This window comes from Stegodyphus dumicola, chromosome X1 (genome assembly GCF_044657685.1).
Source record: "Stegodyphus dumicola isolate Sdum_Otavi_A_Nest chromosome X1, ASM4465768v1".
In the NCBI taxonomy this organism is placed as follows: domain Eukaryota; kingdom Metazoa; phylum Arthropoda; class Arachnida; order Araneae; family Eresidae; genus Stegodyphus; species Stegodyphus dumicola.
This window is the reverse complement of record NC_140780.1, coordinates 79,628,635-79,641,670: the sequence shown is the minus strand read 5'-3', so window position 1 is coordinate 79,641,670 and position 13,036 is coordinate 79,628,635. Positions and strand designations below refer to the sequence as shown.

The 13,036-nt window shown below is 31.7% G+C and overlaps 1 protein-coding gene across 2 annotated transcripts in view; it reads right to left on the bottom strand.

The window, feature by feature from the left end:
• The window catches only part of LOC118192343 (uncharacterized), a 288,524-nt gene that overhangs the window by 161,514 nt on the left and 113,974 nt on the right, over positions 1-13,036 (bottom strand). For both annotated transcript variants that reach the window (XM_035363282.2, XM_035363285.2), the window contains exon 6: positions 7,325-7,482. In XM_035363282.2, coding sequence (XP_035219173.2) covers positions 7,325-7,482 — 158 coding nt within the window. The remainder of the gene's footprint in view (positions 1-7,324; positions 7,483-13,036) is intronic.

The window sequence follows — 13,036 nt, the reverse complement described above, 5'->3', positions numbered from 1 at the left end:
TTTAAATGTTTTCTGATATTGCATTTGAATTGAATTTTATGTGGTCTAAACGTGAAGGACATGATATTTAATAAATAAAGGTAGCACAAATAATGTTTAAAAATACACCCTTTTGGGCGTAATATAAAATCTGAAAGAATACAGATCATTTTTTTTTTAAGCCCAAAGGGGCCCAGAAGGGCTTTTAACGTTGTTTTGGCATTTTGTGTCAAAACTTAAATGCCTATTTCACTTTTCATATTGTTGCTACCAAATATTATCGCCCTGTGTTACATTTAAAGAAATTAAATAATGAAGAATCTGCATACATGTATGTAAGCTTCTTGCACTGTGATATAAAAACGGTATCTAAAGCCAAATTTTGAATAACGCAATCCTCCACCAAATATGGACATCTGTAACACCTTAATTTTTTATCAACAAACTCAACAATATCAAAGCGAACAATGGCAACTCTGTACAAGAGGAGAATTATCTTTAGCATGTGTGACTGTGTATTGGAAATTCTAAACATATGCTCTTTTAAATATTTTGTGATACTGCAGTTGAATTGAATTTTATGGTTTAAGTGCAAAGAACATATTTAATGAATAAAGGTAACACACAAAAATGTTTTAAAAAATGCATCTTTGAGCATAATATACAATCTGAAAGTGTTTTTTTTTTTTTTTTTTTTTTAAATGTTTTTATTCAGTCACTGAAAAATAATCTTTGTAAAATGTAGTGGTGGTACTAAAGCTTTTCATGTTTCGTTTAGATGATATGCATTAGTCAAAAGATTGAGAACCACTGCCCTAGACTTTTTATGTAAAGCTGTTGGTGTAATTTTAGCTGCTGCAGCCATAATTCACTGTTTTAATTGCTCAATGCTGCAATCTTCATTCGGTACAGTTTGGATCTTACAAAACCCAATAGGAAAAAGTCTAGGGAAGTTATGTCTGGTGATTGTGGAGCCGAAAGCCCTTTGAGAGTCGCGACCAATCCACCTACAGGGTTCGTACGCTTTTCTGCACACAGAAATTAAGGACTTTTAAGGACCATTAATGAAAAAATTAAGGACATATGAGCAAATGAGAACTGAACAAATTCAATTAAAAATACTATCTGTGCCTGAACTTCACTTTTGTAATACCGTCCTAAACATAAAAGTATGATGCATTACTATTAAACATAACTTAACTAGCCTAATTATTAATAAGTTATAGAATAAATAAAACTTTATGAAATTTATCAAGTAGCATTAAATATTTTACACTTATAATAGTTGGACATTAGAAAGAAGATAAGTGACATTTTATTTACGTTTTACTAACAGTTAGATTTATTAAGATTGTTGTTTTACTTCTAAATTAATAGTTAGCTTTATGTTGATTTTTTTTTTTTTTTTTTTTTTTTTTTTTTTTGTGTGTGTGTCTCATTTTGGACAGGAACTAATGCAGGAAGTATGTGGAGAACAGAAACACACTCTGTCTTACACTCCATACACCTCAGTTTAAGAACTATCTAAGTGAATTGCATTCTGGTGAGAAAACAGAAATGGAAAATTATAGTAAAGGCTGAAATTATAAACAGCTGGGTAATTTACATAATAATAACTGTACATACTAATAGCAGTACATATCTTTGAAGAATCTTTCTTCAGCACATTTCGTTTTCGTTTTAGAATTTAAATTAAAGTTTTCTGTTATTCTAAAAACACTAAATTTAGAAAGCATAGAAAAAGCTGCTAATTTTATATCTTTAGTAATATGAACATTCAGAAGCAATATGAAATATATATGGTAAGGGCTGGTTACAGAGACGGTGTGGCAGAATTTTTAGAATTTAGTGACACACCAAGCAACAAAATCTTGAAATGGCAAAACTTTTAGAATTTAAAGCAGGCATTGGAAGCAGAATTTAGGATCCGCAGATTGCATCAGGTGGGAAAATGCCTAGCGCCAGCCCTGTGTATGATGCATTCAGACATATAATATGAATCATTTAAACTGTCAGTTTTCAATTTCTTTACTAAGAAAAAAAAATTCTTTCTATAATGCCTGTCCTTCTGATAAGTATAAAAGCATTTTTGATATTTTCCATGTCTGTGTCTAGTGAAAATTAGAGAAAATAAAGGGAAGACAAGCGTGTTAATAAAAAGATTCTAGTATCAGAAGTAAAACATTCAAATATTATGTTTTCTTTGTTCTTCCAGACCTTCTCCAAAAAGTAAGAAATACATTGTAAACTTTCTGCAAAATACATTTGTTACGTGTTAATAGCATGCAGACATTTTTCTGTCATTTTCTAGAATCTTGGGTCTATAAATTTTGCCTTCAAATCCTTCTAAACTTTCTAAGCTGCAACATCTAAAATCCTAAAAAAAAATTCTGTAACAGTAAAAAGCCAGAAATATTTTGAGAAAAAATATCAGAGGGAAAAAGTATAAAATTAATTTTATAGAGAAACTGAATATACTGATAATCCTGAATACTCTGAGACATTGGAAAAACTTTTACCATGAAAAAATTTAAAAAGACATTTTAGATTATTTACATAGCTATTTTGCTTTTGCTAAAACTGTTTCGTTAATCGTTTCTTGCTTATTTTGCAGATTCAAAATATTGTATAATAAATGGCCAAAATGGAACTTTATAATATGACAGCGAAAATTAAAGTTTTATTTTAATGTTATTTTTAAACATAATTTCAATATTTTACCACTATTTTAATGAAAATTATCCATGTTACAAAGTTTTAAAAAAATGTCGAAAAATTCCCAGATCTCAAATTTAAAAATTTTCTATAGAAACTGATCTTAAAATCGCCAAAATGCTGATAATTTGCCGAATTCAGAGTCGTTTAATAAAAGAATTCACATCCCGAAAAGCCAAAAGTTGTTTAAGAGCTCTTCGTTAAAAAAAATGAAATCATTTCAAAATACTTATGCTGCACTTCTTTTACTGTAAAACTCGAAAATCCCACGATTTATATTAGAAATAGGAACGAATTATAATCCATTCACCCATTCAAAAGATAACCATATCTGTCAGTTGAATCACCAAAAATATTCCTCTAAAATGCTAATTCACACTCAAAATAGCAGTCATGAAAAACAGACAGCTATTTCCGATGATTAAAATTAAGGATTCTGCCGATTTTGGCCGAAAATAAGGACTTTTAAGGACCAAAAATCGATTCCAAAAAACTTGAGGACTTTTAAGGGCTCTTAAGAACTGTACGAACCCTGACCTACCACGAAAAGTTTCATTAAGATAATTATGCATAATAATGGCAAAATGGGGAGGTGTCCCATCCTCTTGGTAGGCAGCAGTGCCAATAATGCCATCTGATAATAGCTTTGGCTCAAGATATTGTTGCAACATATCAAGATAATTTTCTTCAGTGATGGTCCTTTCTGCAAAAATGAAAGGTCGATAGAGCTTAGTTATTACAGTCCATACATTAACTTTAGATCTGTCTCACTGAGATTCGTATATCACATTTGGTTGTTCATTAGCCTAGAATCGCTAGTTATGCCTATTAACATGGCCGCTTAGATGAAATGTAGCTTTGTCACTAAAGAGAACATTCTCCATTAAGTTCTCACTCTCCAGAGCTCCCAACAAATCATAACACACGGCTTTCCGAGCTGCACAGTCATCAGCTTCAAGCACAGTTCGAATGTGGTAGGCATGCTTGTTTAAATGACAGCGTAGAGTTTTCGAAACACCAAGTTCCTGGCTGAACAGGGTTGCCACTCAAACAGGAGAATGAAATTCCCTGACTTTTCCAGGTTTTCCACGTATGTTTCAAGAAAATTCCAGTCTATCCGCATAATGTACATTGGCTGTGCTAAGAGGTAAATTAATTACGGTATTACTTGTAATGTGTAGCAAATTCACTTAATTATTCAATAAATCCCAGAGGATATTTATTCTTATTCTTGGTACACTTTGTTTGATAATTTTGTTTACTTTCCCACTTAAGAAACTTAGTAAAATTTAAGATATATACGTTGGATAACAACTGTACATTTCATTTAATTATTACTCATGATCATCACTAGTTCAACACGAGGCTAATCCGGTTCTTATAAATCACAACGCAGTGCTAAAAGTTAGGTTAGATTTTAGGTAAATTTAATTTGTGTGAGGTGTCTTCTTAAAAGGCACCTTAACAATTAAAAACACAAATATAATTATAATAGGAGTTGATTTCTCCACTGAAGATTGAGATTAGAATCTGCAGAATCTGGAATAAAATAAGGCTTTTTTTTTTTTGCAAACATTCTGCAGCTAAACGAAAGAAAGAAATCTATTTAATGATATTTTTTTAATAAATTGAGGTATTTTATATTTATTTCACAGCATACATTAAGAAAAAATATTGCATTAAATTTCGTGATGGTATGTCATCATACTGCTAGAATTAATTTCAGGATTATGCCAGAAAAAATTTCCTGAAATTTGGAAATATTATTTACTAATAATAAATAAATTTAGAGGGAAGAAGCAACATTACATTATACAAATAACATAAAAATAAAGATAATTACTTAAAAATTGAATTAGAATAATCAAAGATATTTTAGCGAATATGACTTTTCCCTGAATGTTTTGGTCAATTTCCGAATTCCCTGACTTTTTCCGGTTTTCACGGTTTTCCAGGTAGCGTGGCAACCCTGGCTGAATCTTCGTGCAGATGCCTGAGGGCTACTGTAATCACTTCTTGTACACTCTGCTCAACTTGTGGCATTATCGAAGGTCTCCCAGAATGGTCTTCACCTTTAACACTAATAGTTCACTTAAATTTGTTTACCAAAGTTTTAATTGCTGCTATGGTAAGGATTTGTTTTCTGAATTTGTGGGCAAAGTACTCTTTCACCTGTTGATACGTTAATTCATGAGCAAAAACAATGGCTTTCTTTCCTCTGTTGACAGCATTCTTTCAGACTGCCTCCAAAGAAATTGAAATTAGAACATATTTCTCAAAAATGTATAGAGACTTTATAAACACCCTGTATTGTATTTCTTCAATTTTAAAGCATATCCTTTTTTGCCTACATATGCTGACAAAAACAGAGTGCATATTAAAACCGCAATTTTTCTGAAATTATTAATTCTTCTTGCACTTATTCTTCCAAACTACCAATTTTAACTGGTACACTTTTTGCAGTTACTAAACCACTATTAACTACTAAAAAACACTGACTATATGTTACTTAAGTGCTTCATCTTCTTTTTTTAAAATTTCTTTTTTATTGTTGGTGGCACTAAAGTTAATGTCTTGGAACCAAAGGAATAAGATACACACAGAGATTTTTCAAGCATAATATTACACAGCAACCAGTAAAAAAATTCAAATTACTATGGCAGAATCATTTAAACTGAAATATAAATGGCAAAAATATCAAGTTTTCCATAAAATTCTTAGCTAATTTGTTAGCTACAACCATAAAACAGTCATTTTCACTTATTGAGAAGTCAACATTAGAAAATGGACTACGCTCTTGTCCAGGCTTGAGCTGCGAACCTTCAGAGCACCCTGTTATGCCATCCATCATAGCACAGAAGTTCAAGGAAGAAATGCTTAAAGTTTGTACATTGTTCCCACCTCATCCCCCCCCAAAAAAAAGGATTCAGAGTAAGCCATAAGACCCCCAGTTAATCATTTCTTATTCATCAATACTGCTTACCTACTTCCAATCCAGATATCAGTATAAAGAGAAATCTTTCATATGTTAGCTAACATACGGCGGGAAAATGAATTTGCACATATTCCAACTTGGACTTTCTGGATTCCCAGAAAGATTGATACTGCTTGCATCACAAGCATATAAGAAAGGAATACATTAACTTCTTATCACAACTATTCACAGAAGCCCTCAAAGAGATCATTTTATTATGATCATGCAGATAATTACTCTGGATCTTAAGAAACTACAATTGTTTTTATTCATTTTTTAAAAAAAACTTGAGCTATTCCAAATAAATCAAAAGGAGCTTTCATAAAATGCAAACATTTCATTATGAATGAAATATAATGCAATACCACTGAACCTTCATAAAGTATTAAACTGACCCTGATCAGTTAAACCTTATTTATAGAAATTACGTGTGACATAACAAAATAAATTTAAATTTAAGTGATTCAAAATATAAGCAGTGGTGAGCTTAAACATTAACTCATTGCGCTAACTGGCAAAATATCAACAAGCTTTCTTCAAAATTCAAAAACCATTAAAACTTAGAGCTACACACGTAAAACAGTGATAACTAAAATACTTATATCACTACATCATGAATATATCAATTATTGACTACAATTTCATGACACAGATAATTTTTCACTTAAATAGACATACTACATGTAAGAAACAATATCATTTGTACCTAAATCTACTACTTAGATTAACTATAAAATGACTAAAAATGAAAGATCTTATAAATGTAACAGAGCAGTGCTTTACAAGTGTTTTAGCCTAGAAATCCACGTACATCTACTTATGTGACTTATTGCAACTCACATGCACAAACTCAGTCTAAAAAAAAAAGTGTCAGAGAGGGATTTCCCAGATGAATGTGTTATAATGAAGTAATAACAAATTTATATTTATTAAATATTAACTGATAATAATAAATTTAGAAATAAATAAATATAATAAATAACCTGCTAAGGAAAACAAAAACACTTCAAAACTTTTCATGACCCACTAAAAACTTTCTCAAGATCCACTCGGGGGTGGCTGCAACCTACTCTTCATGATATACAGAATAAGACTACAAGTTTTATAACAAAGTTTGTTTCTCATGACAAAGAAAGTTTCCTATAAATGAGAAAAAATACCTCAAAATATTAGAGGGTTAAAAGATTCAATGGAATTAAAAGAATTAAAAATTTTCAGTAACTGGTAATTTTCAATAATTTCTGTTAAATTTTATACTCTGATAACTTTCACATTCAACTATGCTTCATCATATGTATCTCTTAAAAACTTCCTCAAATTTAAAATTATGTGTAAACAAAAACTAGCATTACTAAGATTTCATTTTACTGCCCTTAAACAAAATTTCTGAACCTAGGTCAATATAAAGTACTCCATAATTTACTGCTGAAAACTTATTTTGTTTAAACACTTTCTGTCACACACTTGTGAGAAACTGTAAAAATTAAATTTCATACTAATTAAAAGCAAAATTTACATTCTAGAAGAAGTTATAATAATGATACAAGTTTCAACAATACTTTAAAAATATACACTTTCTTCCAATAATAAAACAAAATCGTACTAAAAAAAATTAAAAATAAAAAAAAATAAAAAATAAAAAAAAAAAAGACTTACGTTCGTAACTTTTTTATAAATTTGTGCAGGGCCTGTGCATTCAGAATATGGGTATTCAGAAGTAGCCATTTCCAAAATGCACATGCCAAATGCATACACATCTACAGATTCATCATAATGCTCTTCATACATTTCAGGTGCCATAAACTCAGGTGTTCCTAGGAAACAAACAAAATATCTCAGCTATTGCCACTGTCAAGAAAAGAGCTCAAAGAAAGTTCATATTTTTACTATAATACATAGCTTCATTCTTGTCAATATAGAGCCATTTTAACACCTTTTTCAAGAATTTAGACAAAAATAACACTTATAAGAAAACATATTGTACAGACTAAGCTTTGACATTTTAGGTGAATGAAACTTTTCTGAATATTACACCACCATTAGATTACTGATTCTCAAAGCAACAAAATGAATTTTTCCTTACACTGATCAAGAAATTTAAGCAAAATGAGGATTACTACATGTTCACGCTAAAGAGTCTATGATGCATGTGAAGGATGTTACTTCCTTAATCAAACCAGACAATTGTTATTTCTGCCAAACAGAAGTATACAACTTCTACCATGTAAATGTATAATATACCTGCACACTATAGTCTGTTACTTTAGAAAAGGTACTTCCCGGTCATTTTTCCTCTCGTCTTGCCATGCTTCCATGTCAGACATGGAAATGACAGTTAAGGAAAATTCTTTCCCACACTTATTCTATTTCTTTATGTTCTATTTCTTTCCTACACTTAATTTCTATTTAACACATAGCATTTCATGAATAACACATGAATAGCCTCTTTCAATAGCAAATGCTTTTAAGTAATTTAGTTCTTGAGCAGAAATACTTAAATGCAGTTGCTGTGACACAGGCTTTTCATATAACATTAATGACCCAGTAATTAAAAAATTCTCATCTCAACACATAAGCTCTTTCTAACTTTAGGAGATTGTAAGAACTATGTCATCCTTTCTTTCTTTTCCTTGAATAGCTATAAAATTGCACATATTTTACAAAAATTAAATTTTCGTGTCGTTTTCATTTAAATTCACAGTTTCATATTTAAGGATCCCGTTCTGTATATAAACTACTGGAGTTATAAACAGGATTCCTTGCCACTGTGGTTTAATTTAATTTTGGCGAATTAACACAGGCAATGAATTGGAAAGTTTCATAGAAATGTTGACTATGTTAAAAGACACTTTATGCCCAGAATAATATAAAATGAATAATAATAGTGATTTTTTTTTTTGGGGGGGGGGGTTGCCATAGCAGCGGGAAAGAAAGAGTTTGGAAGGACTTCAAACTGTGCTTTTCCTAAATTTTCTAATTTGATTCAGCTTATTTTTACAAGGTATTCTTACATTAGCTCCCTTATCAAACTTGAAATTTCAACTTAATTCAAAGCGTTTCTATTCTTCAGTAGCAGGATCTGCAAAGTGAACGCATATTTGGCATTTGCCTTCTAGAATAGCCTTGGAGAGAGAAAGCTGCTTTAGCATAATTTAGGCTCAAGAGATAAAGATTTTAAAATCATGGAATATAAACACCTTATTCTGCATAAATTTTTAACGATATTTAAGGCTAAAGTTTCCAATCAATGGAACTTATCAAAAAATGTGAATCGAATGAGGTTATGAAATTTATGCTCTGTGCATTGAATTGTTTTATGACTCTTTGCATTACCTTTTTTCCCCCATGGAGCTTTTAAATAAATAAATAGTTGCTTTATTTTTATTGCATGCATGTGCTGAGTCCTTTCAATGTAAATTTTTAATTTGACCCATGTTTCTTGTGTTACTTTTCATTGGCTTAATTTTTTCCCCTCACTTTTGATTTACTTTCATTGTTTATTTGGCCAGTCACCTTGTGCTTATCAAATCTTTATCGTGATAGTGAATTATTAATTTTGAGAAATGCCTCCAATGATGCTGTTTAATAAAAAGAAATGTCATCAATTCAGTTCCACATAACTTGAAGTTTGGGCTTATTACTTCGCCATCGAACTTGCAACTTGCCCATGTGTTTACATTGTAACTGTTATCTAATGAGGCAATAAAACTGTCTCGTTTTGCACGAGCATCTGCAAAAAATTCATCCTGACAAATGATTTGTCATTTTTCATTAACATCAGGGATAAGTTGCTGAAAGCACTGTCTGTCTCAGGCTAACTAGTAGCGTCATCAAAAAATTGTGACGATGGTTTGATAGCCTCTTATAAATATATCAAAATTAATTGCTAAATCGGCAAACAGTTGATACTGTCAGCTGTCAAGGAAGTTTTAGAAATGGTTTTATACCATCCAGTCACATCAAATATTCTAAAAAATCTCCCATTCAGCAATGATACAGTGTGCCGATGAATTGATGAGAATCTATTTTTAATACTATCAAAGATTATATTAAAGAGAAAAATATTCCTCTTGTGAAACATTATATCTGTTGCCACCGATAGAGCTTCTGCAATGGTGAGTCATCATAGTGGGTTCATCGCCCATTTGAAGAAAGAGGTACCAATAATTACTTTAGCTGTTCACTGAGTGATTCACAGGCAGCATTTAGTTGCAAAAAATCTCAGCGACTGTTTGCATCAGTCATTACAATACGTCATCTCTGCTATGAACAAAATTCAGAGTAATGATCTTAGTGATTGATTATTCGGGCAGTTGTCCAAGGACAATGATGAAGAATTCAATTGCTTGCTTTTACACACTGAGATTCAGTAGCTATCCAAAGGCACCTGCCTCAGTAGGTTCTGGAATCTTTGACTCCATACTTGAGTTCCTCGAAGAGAAAGATGTAGCTCTGAAAGACAGATTGCTACAATTTAAGATTGATGTTGCTTACATGACAAATTAATTTGTAAAATTCAATGAAAAAGGTGAAGCGCTCAATCTGATCACAAAAAAATCTGTTATTTCTGCCTTGCCAAAAAAAAAAAAAAAAAAAAAAAAACCCTCACTTTGTAGAAGCAGAATTTTGGTTACAATGAATTCAGCCAGTTTCCAATCTTGTCAGATCTGCATAAGAGCAGTGAAATCCTGTCCAATGAAAAAAAAAATTTAATGCCAACACCTCGAGTCTTTCCACAAGGACTTTTCTGAGTGATCTGAGGATATTTTGTTCATGGAAGTCCCTCAATGGATAACCCTTTTATGACTACTGAGAAAGCAGAGATTCAGATTAAGGAGGAACTAGTCAAACTTTCAACTAATGAAACTTTGAAAGCTAGCTTCCAGAATGGTGGTCTCACAGAAGTTTGGTATCAAAGTAGCACCATCGTCAACAAATTTTTAAATGCCTTCTCTTTCTCCTATCTTGTCGAGCGAGGATTCAGTGATGTGACTGATCTACCAAAAAGAGAAGTCGACTTCAAATTGTGGAAAGAGGGGACCTGCGCCTTCATATCTCTCTAAAAATATTGAATCAAATGTTCAGAAACTGATTCTGAAGGATCAAGCACAAGCATGCCACTGATCATGCTTGACTTTTTCATTGATATTACTTTTTTAGTGTATTTTTTGCTGTTTAGAGTACCAAATAAAGTATTGCCTGATACTGAACTGCGTCCACCATAAGCAAGGTTTCTAGATATTTTCTCTATTGTTTTGTCTACAGCGGTAAAAGTTTACTTACTTAACTTCTGATAGTATGTTCCAAGCAAGTCAGCTGCAGTTTTTTTCATCCCTGGGAATTCGGATAGTATTACATTTCTCCCATCTGCTGTTGGTCTTTACTTATGTTTTTAACTAATTTCAACTTACTTAACTTCTGATAACTTACTTAACTTCTGATAGTACGTTCCAAGCAAGTCAGCTGCAGTTTTTTTCATCCCTGGGAATATTCCCGTCCCGAAACCGGACAGTATTACATTTCTCCCATCTGCTGTTGGTTTTTACTTATGTTTTTGACTAATTTCAGCAGTTTCAAGTTGGGAGATCCGACATCGAGTCTCTTACATAGGTCCAACCAGTTTCTTCTCTTAAGCAAAGCATAAGTCCGCTTTATTTCTGAGTTGATTTTGTTCAGTTCCCGGAGATATATTAGTATTAGCCAATATATTAGTATTTTATTCATTTTTAAAGCCAATCATTCAGCTCGACAATTTCACTTCTAGCATTTTATGTAAAAAAAAAAAAGGTCATGCAATATTTACATATTTATTTTGACTTATTATTAGTTTACAAATTAAACATATATAAAATAGATTGTTAAAAAGAGCTTAGCAATGTCTTCTGACTGTGTGCACAATCCCCCCCCATGGTCATTGATAAAGCTCTTAAAAGGTTTTCCTCTTTTCATCGAAGAAAACATTCTGCTGTTAGAAATAACATTAAGAACCTAGTCGTGCTTCCTTTGCATCCTTCCTTCAGTTACAAAATTGCAAGAATTCTCCAGAAGTTTAATTTTCAAATCATTTTTTCACCTATCAATAAAATCTATGGTTCAGGTTTTAACCGCTTCCCTTACAAATTTTTTTGAAAAAAATTGCAAAAAAACCATCACATTTTTTTATTTTATTATTAAATACAACAAAATGAAACAAACCAAAATATGTAGGTTTTAAGTTGAATTTTTAATTTTTTGAAGGTGTAAAAGCATTTATTTTAAATATTAGTTTACTATCCCGAGTTATCTCGGGCAAACGAAAAAAAGTTAAATATTAATCTTTGTATGATAGTTTTTGAAACAAGGGACAACACAGAGTGATACCTGACGTTCTACACTGGTATCTGGTCTCTTTTCTTAATGGCTTACCGCTGGAATCTCTTTCACGAGAGCACAGAGTACACTGTCTCGTTGGATTTTTTTTTTTTTTTTTTTTCCCAACCTTTTCATAATCATTATGTGAAAAATCATCGCTTTCACTATCTTACATCATCGCCAATATTTTATTTTTTTTCCAACGCATGCATCCTTCTTTATACATTACTAATCCACAAGCCAACGTATACCATACAATAGGGAAACACGCGACCAGTCCCTCCAAAAGAACCGTGCAACCAACAAAATTTGACAAACTGCCAATCAAAGCTAAATATTTCCTTTCATTTCCTCCAGACTGAGTAAAACCGTGATAAAAGAAATCGTACTAACAAATTCTGCTTCACCCGAGTTTTCTCGGGATAATAATTAACTGCAATATATACGAACCCGAGATAATTCGGGATAATCAGGCAAGCGGTTAAAGATTCTATTTCTAACTTCAATTCTTGGGGAATTTATAGCATATCTTGTCAGCGTGGTTCAAGATATATCTGCCAAACCAAAAGAGCAATAAGGTTTCGCACTAAGAAACATAAATCTTATGCCCGAAAAGGTGAAATTAAAAGTCTTTGACTGCTAATCACAGTTGGAAATTTAGTCACAATTTCAACTTTGGGTCTGCAAAAATTATCCAGAAAGCTCCTTTTACATGAGAATTAGATTTCTTTGAAGCTTTTCACATTCACAAAAATTTACCATGTTTAGTAAAGGATTTCAATCCAATCCTACTTAATGCTTTTAAATCTCTATTACTCTTAACTTTTCAATTTTAGTTATTACTTCTACCAACAACTGGCAGTACTCTCTTGTCTTCCTTAGGGTATAAACATGTTCGTAAATTGTTTCTCAGTTTCAGATTTCTTTCTTGCTGCTGAAAAGGGACTTCGTTTGCCCTTGAAATTGATAGAGTTTCTATGGTAAAAATCTACACCTACCACAGGCTATTGCTTTACT